The sequence below is a fragment of the Monopterus albus genome, unplaced genomic scaffold, assembly GCF_001952655.1.
Source record: "Monopterus albus unplaced genomic scaffold, M_albus_1.0 scaffold98.1, whole genome shotgun sequence".
Lineage (NCBI taxonomy): Eukaryota > Metazoa > Chordata > Actinopteri > Synbranchiformes > Synbranchidae > Monopterus > Monopterus albus.
In genome coordinates this window covers 3,167,188-3,180,284 of record NW_018127978.1, presented here as the reverse complement: position 1 = coordinate 3,180,284, position 13,097 = coordinate 3,167,188, and the positions used below count along the sequence as shown (strand labels likewise).

At 38.7% G+C, this 13,097-nt stretch overlaps 1 protein-coding gene across 2 annotated transcripts in view; it reads left to right on the top strand.

Moving 5' to 3' along the window:
• The window catches only part of LOC109965303 (DNA (cytosine-5)-methyltransferase 3B-like), a 65,442-nt gene continuing 52,345 nt past the window's right edge, over window positions 1-13,097 (top strand). The window contains exon 1 of one of the 2 annotated variants that reach the window (XM_020609207.1): window positions 1-174. In XM_020609207.1, the coding sequence (XP_020464863.1) occupies window positions 167-174 (8 nt within the window). In that variant the 5' untranslated portion in view covers window positions 1-166. Of the gene's footprint in view, window positions 175-990; window positions 1,152-13,097 lie in introns of those variants that run through there. The other variant, XM_020609208.1, reaches the window with a different exon arrangement.

Here is a 13,097-nt window from a genome sequence, read left to right as displayed (position 1 = left end):
GTGAACAAGTCGGGCAAGAGGAGTAGACTGACTCCTGATTTGTGCTTAGGTTCAAGGCTGGTTTCCGAACTCTTTTAAATAGCCAGCTTGTTTAACCGGCTTGATTCTACAGCGGACACCTCTTCCTTCACACCTCCCCTGCTTTGGATGAGTGCAAGAAGCGTTAATGGTTAAGTAAGTTTTGCACCGCGGAGGGCGGCTGTTATTATGAATTTATTTCAGGCATTTCCCGAGCTAACTCACTCACCTTTTTATCACATCACTTTTGAAGCCACATTTGATTTAGACGCCGTTTACGCTCTTGGTTCAGCTGTTTTCCTTGATTTCATGGTGCACTGCTGCCCATGTGCACGGTAAACCGAGCTGTGTACAGATGTTGAACCTGATGGAGCATGTTCATCTGCAGCAAGCAGTTAAAACAGAAACCCCCAATCCCCTGCTTTGGATGAGTGCTTTGGAAACTGATCATGTAGACGTGACCAGTGAGTTTGTAGTAAACCTCTAGTGATATGAAAACTTTATTTTCGTATTCCTATAATATATTTGTAGTAATATCAGCGAAATAAACGCACAGAAAGCTACACAGTTACACATGTGTAATGGATCCTCTCCACTTATGCTGTGAAGTATGTGAATAATAGTGTTACAAATACGATGCCAAAGGTAAGGTAACTTCTTTACTTCATAGTGGGATACTTGTATACCCTGTTATCATGTATTTCCATAAGGACTCCCACGTTGCCTCAGGGGCCGAAAAGTGTTTCTAGTTCTTTGTCCGCGCTCTTTCTGGCCTATTATAATGACAAGGTGCTATTGTGTCACGGTGAATTCAGAGATTTTACAACACGCCTGTGGTCCTGTTGTGGGGATAACCGTGGCGCCACGACAGATCTTTCTGCACCTTGTGTGTTTCCTAGTTTGGAACGTGCTCCGGTGTTTGGACACGTACTGATTTCCCGGCTGAACTTCCTTGTAGGATTGTTGCCTGCATAGCGATGGCGAGTTCTTATTCGAGCTGTTCTGATAGACAGGTAGGAACAAATATACCTGCAGACAAATACAACTAGGCCTGTCCTCGTTCATACTGGAGTCGCTACAAGGTGCAGGAAGACGGCGCACGGTGGAAAGTGAAGGGGAGGAGTCATTTGGAAGTAAGACAATGAATGAGAGTTAATTCGGAGGACATTTTTCAGCACAGGCTGTTAAACATCCCATGTTCCAAAACTACATCAGCCACTTGGTATTTTTGCCTAACAGATCATTTTATGTCAGTTGATGAAATGAATGAATTTAGCACTGATGTGGACAAAATATGTTTTTTACATTTCAAAAAATTAAACTTGTTAAGACTGATTCTTTATGTTTAGTATTAGCTGCATTATCATGGTTATCCTGAAGTAGGACTTGGCCCCTGAAAGTCTGCTAGTCATATTATTAGTCACGAGACCCATCAGTTGACTGAGACTCTTCTAGTGAAATCTGTGTTTTATATTTTATTTATTAAGATTTACTCTGGGATGGCACGTTGCCATCACTCATGCAAAGTGAATACCACTTTAGTGCTATTGTGCACTGGTCGTGACAGGGATGTATGGGTAGTAACAGCAGGTGATGGAGTTCATTAATGGGCCTAAAAAAGGTTGAGCAACCTCCTCAGGTTACATTTGTTCATAGATGGACAGTAAGATAGCTAGTAGACCTCAAAGGGAAATTGCAGTTACTGCTGTCACATAAATCACAAAAACAGACCAACGAAGGCAAGAAATGAATTATATCCTATGTAGATTAACAGCTTCATTTACTACATAACTGATTAGTTTGGTCAAGTAAGTTCCTTATAATTTCCAAAACGAGCCATGTGAATTACTATTAATTATGTGAAAACTAGATTAATTGCATGAGCAATTAATTCTGATTAATTACATAAAGGTTTTTTCAGTAAAGGTCTTGGAAGTTAATAGAACATTAATGTGAATTTATACAGGGTCAAACATTCCATCTTTTTTGCCAGGAATCTGTCAAATCTGTGGTTCTTTTATTCTGCGGTTTTCATATGAGTATCATGACAGAAACACACTGAAATTAAACATAATTGTAGTGCACCAGCTTTAATGTAATAAGACAAACCACTATCAACAAAACGTTTTATCATGAAGACTTCTCAACAATCACTGAAAACATTTATATTATATTCTCTGTAACGATTTGTCATTTGTGTACTACTAATGGTAGCAAAAGTACTTGATGGACTAATGTCTCGATAAGTTACAGTAGTCCAGTGGCCAAAGGAGAGTACGGTAGTAAGAGCATATCATGTGTGACTATATAATAGTATGTGGAGTAAATCAGGTGAATTTTACACTCATATATGCATTAGATCCGCATCTGACCCTCTGAGGTAAAGTAAATGGTGGTCCTTCATATATAGCACTAGTGGTGGGTTAAGGTACAACTTCTGTCACATTTTTAACACCTCTGTGCCGCTGATAGTCATCGCTATAGGCGCTGTGTTTTTGGGTTGTCCATCTGTCTATTCTTAGGAACACCTTGGGGGGATTTGTGGTCTCCACTTGGACTCAAGGATAAACTGATTAGATTTTGGTGGTCAAAGGTCAAATGGCACTATATCCTCACGTCTGTCCTATTCTCGTGAGTTTCACTGGTTGTTGGAGGCATACAACTATGAAGTGGTACTTCTAGTTTTTCTTCTTGACTTTGTTGGGTGGTGCAGTGTTGAAAATATCATGTTATAATGAATTCAGTGATAATTGACTTCACCCATAATTAATTCAATGTGTTTACCCAGAGGCTGTCTCTTTGGTTGGTGAGCGATTCACCACATTTAGTTTTCTGCAAGATGTTCGTGCAGACTCTCAGTCATCCAGGTCATAGGAAGCTGAAAAAACTTCAGTTCAGAACTGACGAAGCCTCTTGGATGAGAGGTGAAACGTCTTCGACCTAAAAACCTGGTCCAGTTGATTTTTTTCTATGTTTTTTCAGTTTGCAGCAAGGTTTATACCCACCTAAACATTTCTAAGTCTGAAGTGTGGGCATATTTTGTTTTTTACACAAGTTCTGAGACTTTTTTGAAGATGGTTACCCTATCTGAAGAACATGCTGAAAAAATATCTGTGAAAGGATGCAACACTTCAAATCTTTTGAGTCATCTTTCTGATCATCACCCTCTTCTGTAAATGAAGTTCTAGCTCAGTGCATGATGTGAGTACTTTGGAATGGGGCAAATGGTTTGTCATTAAGCTTTCAGTGTTACCTAGTCTTGTAAAAACATTTCACGTTGTTCTGCTGCTGTATGTGTCGTGTAGAAGGCAATAGAAGGTAGCCCCAGCCAGTAGTTTGTCTTCTTCTCCTCACTTTGGTGTGCTAAGCAGCAATTTACTCAGTACTTCCCCCTGTGGTCGGGGGGAATACCCACTTTAAGTGTGACACTGTTTGATGCATGGATGCATTAAGGTCTGATGACAATATTTAGCAAATTGCCCAGAATGAGGAGAAAAAGACTAAATCTAGTGGGACAAGACACATGAAGGTGAGATTTGTACTTTATTAGAAGTGTTGCCAAACATTGTAGTCTGCTGTTACAAGAGAAAAGACTTTAATGGTTGCAACAGTTTGGTGGTGGTTTTTTATTTGTGTGTCCGGGTTGTTTGCCCATCTCCCTTAAAGTGTAACACACAGCTGTTTCTATAACATGCATCCATCTGAATGGGAGTAGGAAGCCAACAAAAATAAGCTGGGAAAACATTTCAGTCAGGAATTGTAAATCAGATGAATCATAACTTTATATTCTCATAATCTTTAGCAGTGCAAGTTGGCACGCATCAAATGTAACAACATGTGCTGGTTGTTAACTGATGAGAGAAGCTGAAACTTCATGCCAGTTGATTTTCTGATAGTCTGGGCTATTTAAAAAAAATGAATGGTCGAGCATTTGCACAGCCCTAGTTTAATGGACATTTGATACGCTTTCCTACGTTTACAGAAGGCCATGGCTATTGGCTATGTTACTTTTTCAGTGTTTATATATACACAATACATAGTGATGCAAATAATTATGTGTGTTTTTTAGAATTAAATGAATGATTTCCCTTAGTGTAAATACTTTTTGAACATTTTCAACACATTTTAACAGCACTGTGATAATTTTGATAATTATGGTCACTATAATACTGATGTTAAATTTTCATACCATCACATCTCTACTTGTGTGTCTTAAATGCGACTTTATACTTTAGTAGACCTTGTTGGTGTGGAATAGGCTCAGTGTCCATTGTAGTTTTCCTTTACGGTTGAAATCTATTTGACAGCTAATCTGAGTCTAGTGTAATGTAATGGTTAAGGAGAAAGAGTTTCCTTAAAATATTACCTGTTATCTCTTCAAGTCAAACAGCTCCCACTCGTATACATTAATCATTACAGTTGATCCACTGATATTTATTCCAAATCCAGAAACCTTTCTCTTCTTTTCCCCAAATTTATCATCTGTATTCCTGACTGCACGGAACTCATTGGAATGTTTCCTAGCTAAACAGAATGTTAGGGACAACTGATAAAGAAAACACTGACCTTTCATAATGATAGTTAATATTAAACTGGTATTTAATGTGGATTGGTTATGTAATGCCTGATGCCGTGATAGCTAATTCACCTAAAAGGGTTGGTATCGGTGCTGATACTTATCAAATCTGTGCATCCCTACACAGTTATAATCACCTGACTATGTTTTCATTAGAGATGCACCCATTGATTGGTGGAGATCAGAAATGGTTTTCAGTGGGACTGACCTTGACCAGTGGCCGACTGGTCATTCTGAGATTTCTGATTCTGTGTTTGTCATATTTAGAGGCACGACAGTTCACATTGTGCGCACAGTGGCACAGACCGAAAGTGTGCAGCGAATAGTATCTCACGTGCACCTCTGTTGAGACTCGTGCTTGTGTCTATACCGGGTGTGTGTTCACAAGTGCATTGATGCTTGGTGTACAAATAGTGCACAGTGGACGCTACAGAAACACCTTGAAGAAGGGGAAACTACGTCTGAATGAGTGCACAATGAGGGGATTACTGGCTACACGTGAAATGTGTATGTACAGTGCATTAAGTCTGTGGTAAAACATAGCAAATGCAAATTACACACACTTCAATAAGATCTGTGTGCTCTAGTACTTGCTGCACCTGTTTTTTATTTGAAGAAGTACAAATATTATGCTTCATTTTTAGTTGGAGATTTGTAAAAAAGAGTGAGCGAAAGAGAAAATGTACAACTAATGATTTATTTTTATTACAATTGTACATTACAGAAAAGTTACAAAAATGTCTGTGTATGCTGTCAGTTACAGTTCTTAGAAAGAAAGAAACGGCAGGTTTGAGTTTTAAAAGAATCAGAAATTGGAATCAGCCAAGAAAACTGCAATTGGTGCATCTGTAATTGCCATATCTATAAATTATCATTTTCTCTTGTTAGCTTACCAGTATTACTGTACATAACAACAGAGCATATAGTTTGGCAAAAACATTTCAAAACCATCAAAAAATGAAGCACTCTCTGAAGCATTAGTGGTAACTGAAGCTTTGGATGTCACAGTGTAGATGTTATTTGATGGGGGTGTATAAGCTACTGTGTCTTGATATCGTCCCTTCACTAGTGCATAGTGTAATATAATAGCTTTGTTTTTGATGTAATACACAACTCTTTTATATGTGTGCAGCTGGAGTGTGCGGGTGGAATCAGGTTTGTTCATTTGAACAAAAAGCTAGATTTTTTTGCCTGGTAAAATACAATGCCACATTATATCAGTATTTAAATTTTTAATCTAGTTTGAATGTTTTAATGTAATTCAAAATGGGAGGTTATGACAGTTGTATTAAGAACTGTTCTTCCAGACTACTGAATGGATGATCTACTGAATGAGCCAATGTGCATTCAGAGTTCACTTAGCACAATAGGTACCAAAGTAGACAATGTATAAATTGTAGGGCTCAATCTGAGCTGGAAGGGGCTGTAAAGTACATGACAGACAAGGAATGCAGCCCCCAGTGAGAGACCCTGAGGAGCTGAACCTCCTTAACACACACACACACACACACACACACACACACACACACACACACACTTTTTGGGAATGAACAATCCCCACTTGCAATGTGGTCCCTAATCTCTCGCCACCAGGCACAACTTTGATGTGAGGCCCCCACCCCCACATGTGCCCTTTTCCTGGGCCCCTCGCTCTCTGCCCTCCATCCTTCCTCAGTTCTTCTAATTCATGCTGGCTTCCTTCTTTCTCTGTTTCTGAAAGCTGAAATATATTTCTGCAAAGATACACGACCATCCTGGTGCAAGGATCCAGAGCCAAGATGGAAGAGAAATGCTTAACTGCATGCATCACTAGAAGAAACTAAATCAGACGTGAATGTGGGCTGAGGGAAAGGTTTTAGTATAATTAGACCGTTAGCAGGTTATCTGTTTGGTCTGATTGATGTCTGTAGGTGAAGGGTCGAAGGTGTGGGGGGCAGGAGGGGGCATCAATGTTCTGTATGTGACTCCTTCACGTCTTGGTGGCCCAGTGAAGGGAGAGCCCCTCACAGATTAATGTGTATTGTGTCAATCGAGGGACACCAACCTCTGAACACTTGACTCACACAGAACAACTTAACATTCTCCAGCCTGCCACCAAGGTGTGTGCATATGTGGATGCACATTATTCATGTTGTGGGGACATAAATGTATGTGTTTACACTCACATTGTTAGGACTTATCTTCCCCACTGTCTCCACTACATAAAGCATTACATTTTAGGTTTGATTTAACCTTGATTTAAGGTTCTAAGCTTGTGAGTCTATATCAGTACAACACCCACATGCCATATGTACACTGATAGAGTTACTGGCCATGAAGTAATCCTACACTGTAAAAAGGGAGGCACAATGTTGAAAGTCCTTGGTAGGGCTGTACCTAAGAATTTTGTCAGTTGGCTGTTCACCAGTATAGGAGATAAATACATGAATAAATAAATAAAACTGTTAATATTACATACCCACTTGAACTTATTCACTTGTGACTGAAGTGAATATGAGCTGAGTGAAGGATCAGTGGCTGAAGTTTGGAAATGACTTTTACATAGAGCGAAGACTGTGAATTTTATTCCTCATTTCCCACTGTGACAACGAGCCTTTTTCTGGCCGGAAACACATGAATAGATCGGCAATGAAACAACTTTCTTTTTTATAGTAATTTTGGCTCCTCTATGCCTGCAACTGTTTGAACTGCCCGTCCATTTAGAAGCTGTCAGTTAGTCTGTTGAAGATGCTGTGTGGAGCAGATCTGGCGTGTGCGGGAAACGTCAGTTGGAGCACAAAGCTCATTAATTGATAAATGCAAAGTAAAGTCATATCATTGTCAGTATAAAATATGTAGTGGTTGCCTTTGTTGGGCTGAAATATTTGTGCTCATTTATGGTGGTTCTGGGTGTATGTAAAGTGTTTTTTCCTACTTACAGTAAAACTACATCCTTTGTGAGGTTAGACATTAATTCAACTAAATAAAGCATTTTATTTCAAATCTTATATGTCAGGAGACAGGCCTGGCTGGCACCCCAAAAGAAAAGCAGAGAGAATTAGAAATTCACATTTTATCATCATCATCATCACTGAACAGTGGTGGAAGAAGCACTCAGATTCTTTACTTATGTAAAAATATCAATAACACAGTGTAAAAAAACTGTCACAAGTAAAAGTCCTGCGTTCAAATTATTACAAAAGTTTTAGCATCAAAACATACTTAAAGCGCTAAATATACTTATTATGCAGAATGGTGCATTTTAGAGTAGTACTTTAAGTATGTGTGTGAGTGTGTGTAACCTCCACTGTGTGCAGGATACACCCGGAGGTGGCATTTGTGGGTTCAGTTGCGGCCCATGTGTGGTGAAAGCACAATGTACATAAATACACACAGCACAAATATAATGCTTATGCATTTATATATAATATTTTACACATGGTTATCATCTACTATCTTCTAGAATGTGATGAAATTTTAAAATGAAATATTCTAAATCCTGAATCATTGTGTAAGAAAAAGCCAGATTATTTAATAATAAGCACAACAGATACAAACATCACTTTATAATAATATCCAAAGCTTTTATTATTCATTATTTTCAGAGTAACTTCTTAATAGCACCAGTGCTGCAGTTCTGTGTCAGCTGACCTTTCTGAAACTTGTAACCATTTTGGCAGGAAACCAAGCATCATTTAGAGGCTCACAGCAAACACACACAGATGATTTTGTAAAGCTGAAGATTCAAGATTCTGTGTTTACTGTCATATGCACAATATGGAAACATGTTTCCCTGCACAGTGAAATTCTAACTTTGCCATCCACACTGAATGCCAAACAACACAAGTGAGATATAAAGTAGATAAATAAACAGTAGCACAAAGTCTAAAGGCACTTTAAACAGCGAGTGAAAGGAACTATAATAAAAAGTATATAAAAATGAGAACACAATAAGAGATAACGTATGCTGCACCGGAGCTGTATGTGCAATAGTAAGCAGTGGGTGTGCAATTAGGCATGTGCAGCTGAGCATGTAAACAGTACAGGTGCAATTACATGAAGTAATTCCTGATTGTAAACCCCTATCAGCTATTTAGAAGTCTGATGGCAGTTGGAAAGGCAGTGTGTTAGTGTTTAGAGTTGCATCTAACGAATATTTTTATTATATAATATTTTTATCAATTGAACAATCTTTTAGTTTATACAGTTGAATAAGAAGATGTTTACATACACCTGAGCCAAATCAATTTAGGCCAAGTTTTTCACAACTCCTGATTTAATATACGGTAAACATTCCCTGTCTTAGATCAGTTAGGATCACTGCTTTATTTTAAGAATGTGAAATGTCAGAATAATAGCAGAGAAAAAGATTTATCTCAGCTTTTATTTCTCTCATCACATTCCCAGTGGGCCAGAAGTCCACATAGACTCGGTTAATATTTGGTAGCATTGCCTGTAAGTTGTTTAGCTTGGGTCAAACATTTCAGGATGCCTTCCACAAGCTTTTTACTCCACTCATTTTACTATAGATTTAGATACTTTGGTACCTGTTTGGACCAAAGTACATTCATCTCTAGGAGACAGAACACGGTACGATGGCTGCATTGTCCCAAGATGTTTGTACTTGCATAGTTTGTACAGATGAACGTGGTACCTTCAGGCGTTTGGAAATTGTTCCTGGGATGAACCAGGCTGGTGGAGGTCCACAGTTTTTTCTGAGGTTTTGGCTGATTTCTTTAGATTTTCCCATGATGTCAAACAAAAAGGTACTGAGTTTGAAGGTAGGCCTTAAAATACATCCACAGGTGCACCTCCTGTTGACCCAAATGATGTCAGTTAGCCAATCAGAAGCTTCTAAAGCCATGACATCATTTTCTAAAAATTTCCAAGCTGTTTAAAGGCCCAGTCAACTGAGTGTATGTAAACTTCTTTAAAAATGGAAAAAATATGTGTGTCATGCATAAAGTACACATCCTAACTGACTTTCAAAACAAGAGTGTGTTATTATGACATCTGGTTAAAGTGGTTAAAAACAGATTTAATGACTTCAATCCAAGTGCATGTAAACCTCTAACTTCAACTGTACATCTTCAGATGTTGTGTTTTGCTTGACCAGCAGTCCCAAACTCAAAATATAGTCAGTTTGCAACAACAAAAAATCCACATTTGAGAAGTTGCAACTAGATAGTTGTTGGCATTTCTTCCCTTGATAAACAACTGATTGATTATCAATTGTTGCCAAATAATTTTAGGTCTAATCTGTTAATTGATTTGTTTCACTTAGGCCTAATAGTTTCAGCATTATTTACTCCAAATGACCTTAGAAATGTAAAGAAATGCTTATCATTGTAATGAACTCCAATACAACATACTGTACCTTTTGAAAAATGGAAACATGCTGGTTATGGTCTAACAGAGGTGTTTTTAGAGATGCGACAACTGCAACTTTCTGGGCTGGTTCCAATTAACAATTTTTTTTAAGGCTGACCTGCTGATTCTGATTTTGGCCAATTGTGATTTTCTTTCGTTCTATGAACTGTAATAGACAGCATACACAGACATTTCTGTAACCTTTCTTTACTGTAACATGGATAAAAACAAAACAGCTGTACATTTTCCATTTTTCTCTCATTTTTCAAAAACTCTTTTACAAACCTCCAACTAAAAATGAAGTGCAGTATTTGTACTTCTCAACCAGGTGCAACAGGTAAAAGAAACAGAAGAATGTGTGTTACTACTGAGCACACAGTTCTTTTTGAAGTGTGTGTAGTTTGTATTTGCCGTGTTTTACCATGGGTTGGATACACTGTACATGTGAATTCCCTCACTGTGTACTATTTGTCAGAGATTTAGTTTTGCTTTTGCTTTTGCTGTAGTGTTCTCTGTGCACTTTTTGTACACCAGTCACTTCCAATGCACAAGTGAACATGCACCTGTTGTAGACATGAGCGCGAGTCTTGCTTGAGGTGCGTGCGAGATGCTATGCACTACACACACTGCACTTTTGTTTGTGCCACTGAGTGCATGACATGGGCTGTTGTGCCTCTAAATCTGACTGGAAATCCGGAGATCGGCCTTGACCAGCGACTGGCCGATCTCCACTGGTTGATTGGTGCACCTCTAGTGTTAATTCAACTTTATGATCATTGTTTAGACGGTAGTATTTGGTATTGTTAATGTACTGCTTTCATATCACTTTTACATATATGAATGGATTATCTACAGTATGGTTTTTTTTTCAATTGTATTGTATCGGAGTAAATGGGAGTAAAACCAAAATTGACAGAAACACTGACTACCTGTTGTGTGTAGATCTCTTTGTACATGCTTGTTTGATAGAACGGCTGACATGTTACCAACTTGAAATTTAAACCTAAACAGAGAATGCAGAAATGTTGCATACATAATGCATGTCCTAACGCTTACACATGCACTTATTGTGTTCACTCTTTCTGTCTTAAGCACACACCCTGACAGGCCTGTGTATATCTGTTTACCTCAGGTTTGTATGGGCATGTCAGGTCTGCTCCTACCCACTGACAGGGAACTGGAGAAGCTAGCGTTGTCCTCGCCTGTCCTGGCTGTTTTCTTTCTCTTTCTCCCTCTGCTTTTCACCAATTCTTTTCTCTCTTCTCTTTTTGTTTCCAAGCAGCCGTCACATAGCTGTATTCCTTCACAGACAGATTCTCTTTTTCCACTATTTAAAAAGGGTAAACTAATTTTTTCAACGTAGAGATGCATGCAACGCATTGACTGGCTCAGTCTTTCCTCGCCCTGCTCTCTCACACACTGACAACGAACCGTCTATGAACAGCTCCTCCTCTACGTGTCTGTTTTTAAACACAATGCTGTCAGTTGCAGAGACACAAAGTCTTCTATTATATTATAGCAAGCTAGTAAGGATAGCTAAGCTAACGTTAGAATATGACTGGCTGCCGAGGTCAGAATGCTGAATATAGCTGCTAGTCAGTAATGACTGCTCTGCAAGTGGATGAGGTTAATGCTAATTCTAAAACTTTGTTGCTGAATGTTTGCTCCCTCAGTCCAGAGGAACATTGAAATATGTTTTCTAAGACTCAGAGGACTTGTCTTCTGGAGGTGTGGACAGTATGGACCAAAGGTAGTAGCAAAACTGAGCTAACATTAGAAACAGCCTAACCAGTGTGAATACTAATCCAGTTAATTGGTTTCCAACATTTCCAGACTTCACCCAGTGCTGCTGAAGCAGCAAGAGATCTAGGAGTAGAGGAGGCCAGCAGCTTAGGTCAGTGCAGAAGCAACAGGTCAGATGGAGCAAACACAGAGAGATGTAGAAGCAAAGCGACCTTGTTTCTGTTTTTGTAATAATGTTTACCGAATGAAAAAGGCGAAACACAAGCGTTGTGTTACATCAGTGGCTGTAACGTTAGTTCATCTTCAGACAATGAACTCATTTCAGTGTGTATTAATGGCTTGATGATGAGCTGTGAAAGACAGGCGTGGAGGACTGTGTGACTACTTCATAGCCATCACCAACAGACTGATGTCAGTGTAGCGGAGCATAGAACATATTAGTATTTGAGAGCAGCTCAGCAACACACTGCAACACTTCAGTTAAACTGACAAAAAAAGCTAATTTCTAAAGACCTGCGGCCATTTTGGATAACACTAGCCTTTCTGGCAGTAACACTGCAGCACAGACGCAGTATCCATCAAAATATAACCTAAAGAACCAAAATAGTACTCATTATGCAGATTGGCACATTTATATTAGTGGATTATAATTATTGATGCATTATTGTGTTCATCACATTTGATGCTCCAGCTGGTAAAGGTGGAACTAATTTTAATAACCTTATATACTTATATTATATACTTATAAGTACTTTACATACTGCTGGGTAGCAGTACTTGGTTTCGATGCTCATCAGATCCAGTTAGCTTAACTGTCTGTTAAGCTTCATAAGCAGCTCAGGGGGCGCAGGACAGAAATCTGTTGTTTGACACAGAAAACTAGAGTAAGAGCTAAAATATAGTAGCCTTCTTTTTTTAAATTGAATCAAACTGTTTTTGAATCAAAAATCATTCCGCATTGTACTGTGATACCAAGAATCTGAATCAAATTGTGACTTTGCAAAAGATGTGTGAGGAAACACTGCAGTTGTAATATTTTGATAATGATGTGTTTCAGAAAATCCTCTGATAATGTTTTCCTAAATGTAAATTTCTTTTTACTTTCACTTGATTTTCTGCATCTCTTTTTTCTTTCTCTTCTTGATGTTCAAGTGACCTTCAGCAGTGCCTAACACACGGGCCTGCTGTTCTTCCCTCGCTGATTCCATTGGCTGTTCTTGCTGCTTGGGAACTCACTGTTGAGCACATACAGTACATTCTGTAGGCCATATAGCACTGTGGCTTTTTTTTCTTCCATTTTCAGTTGTTCCTGTTGTGGGAAAACGGTCTGAATCAGTGGTCTGAATGAATTTCATTTATACGAGTGATTTTTGCACCTGAATATTTACATCTACTTGTTCATGCCATGCTT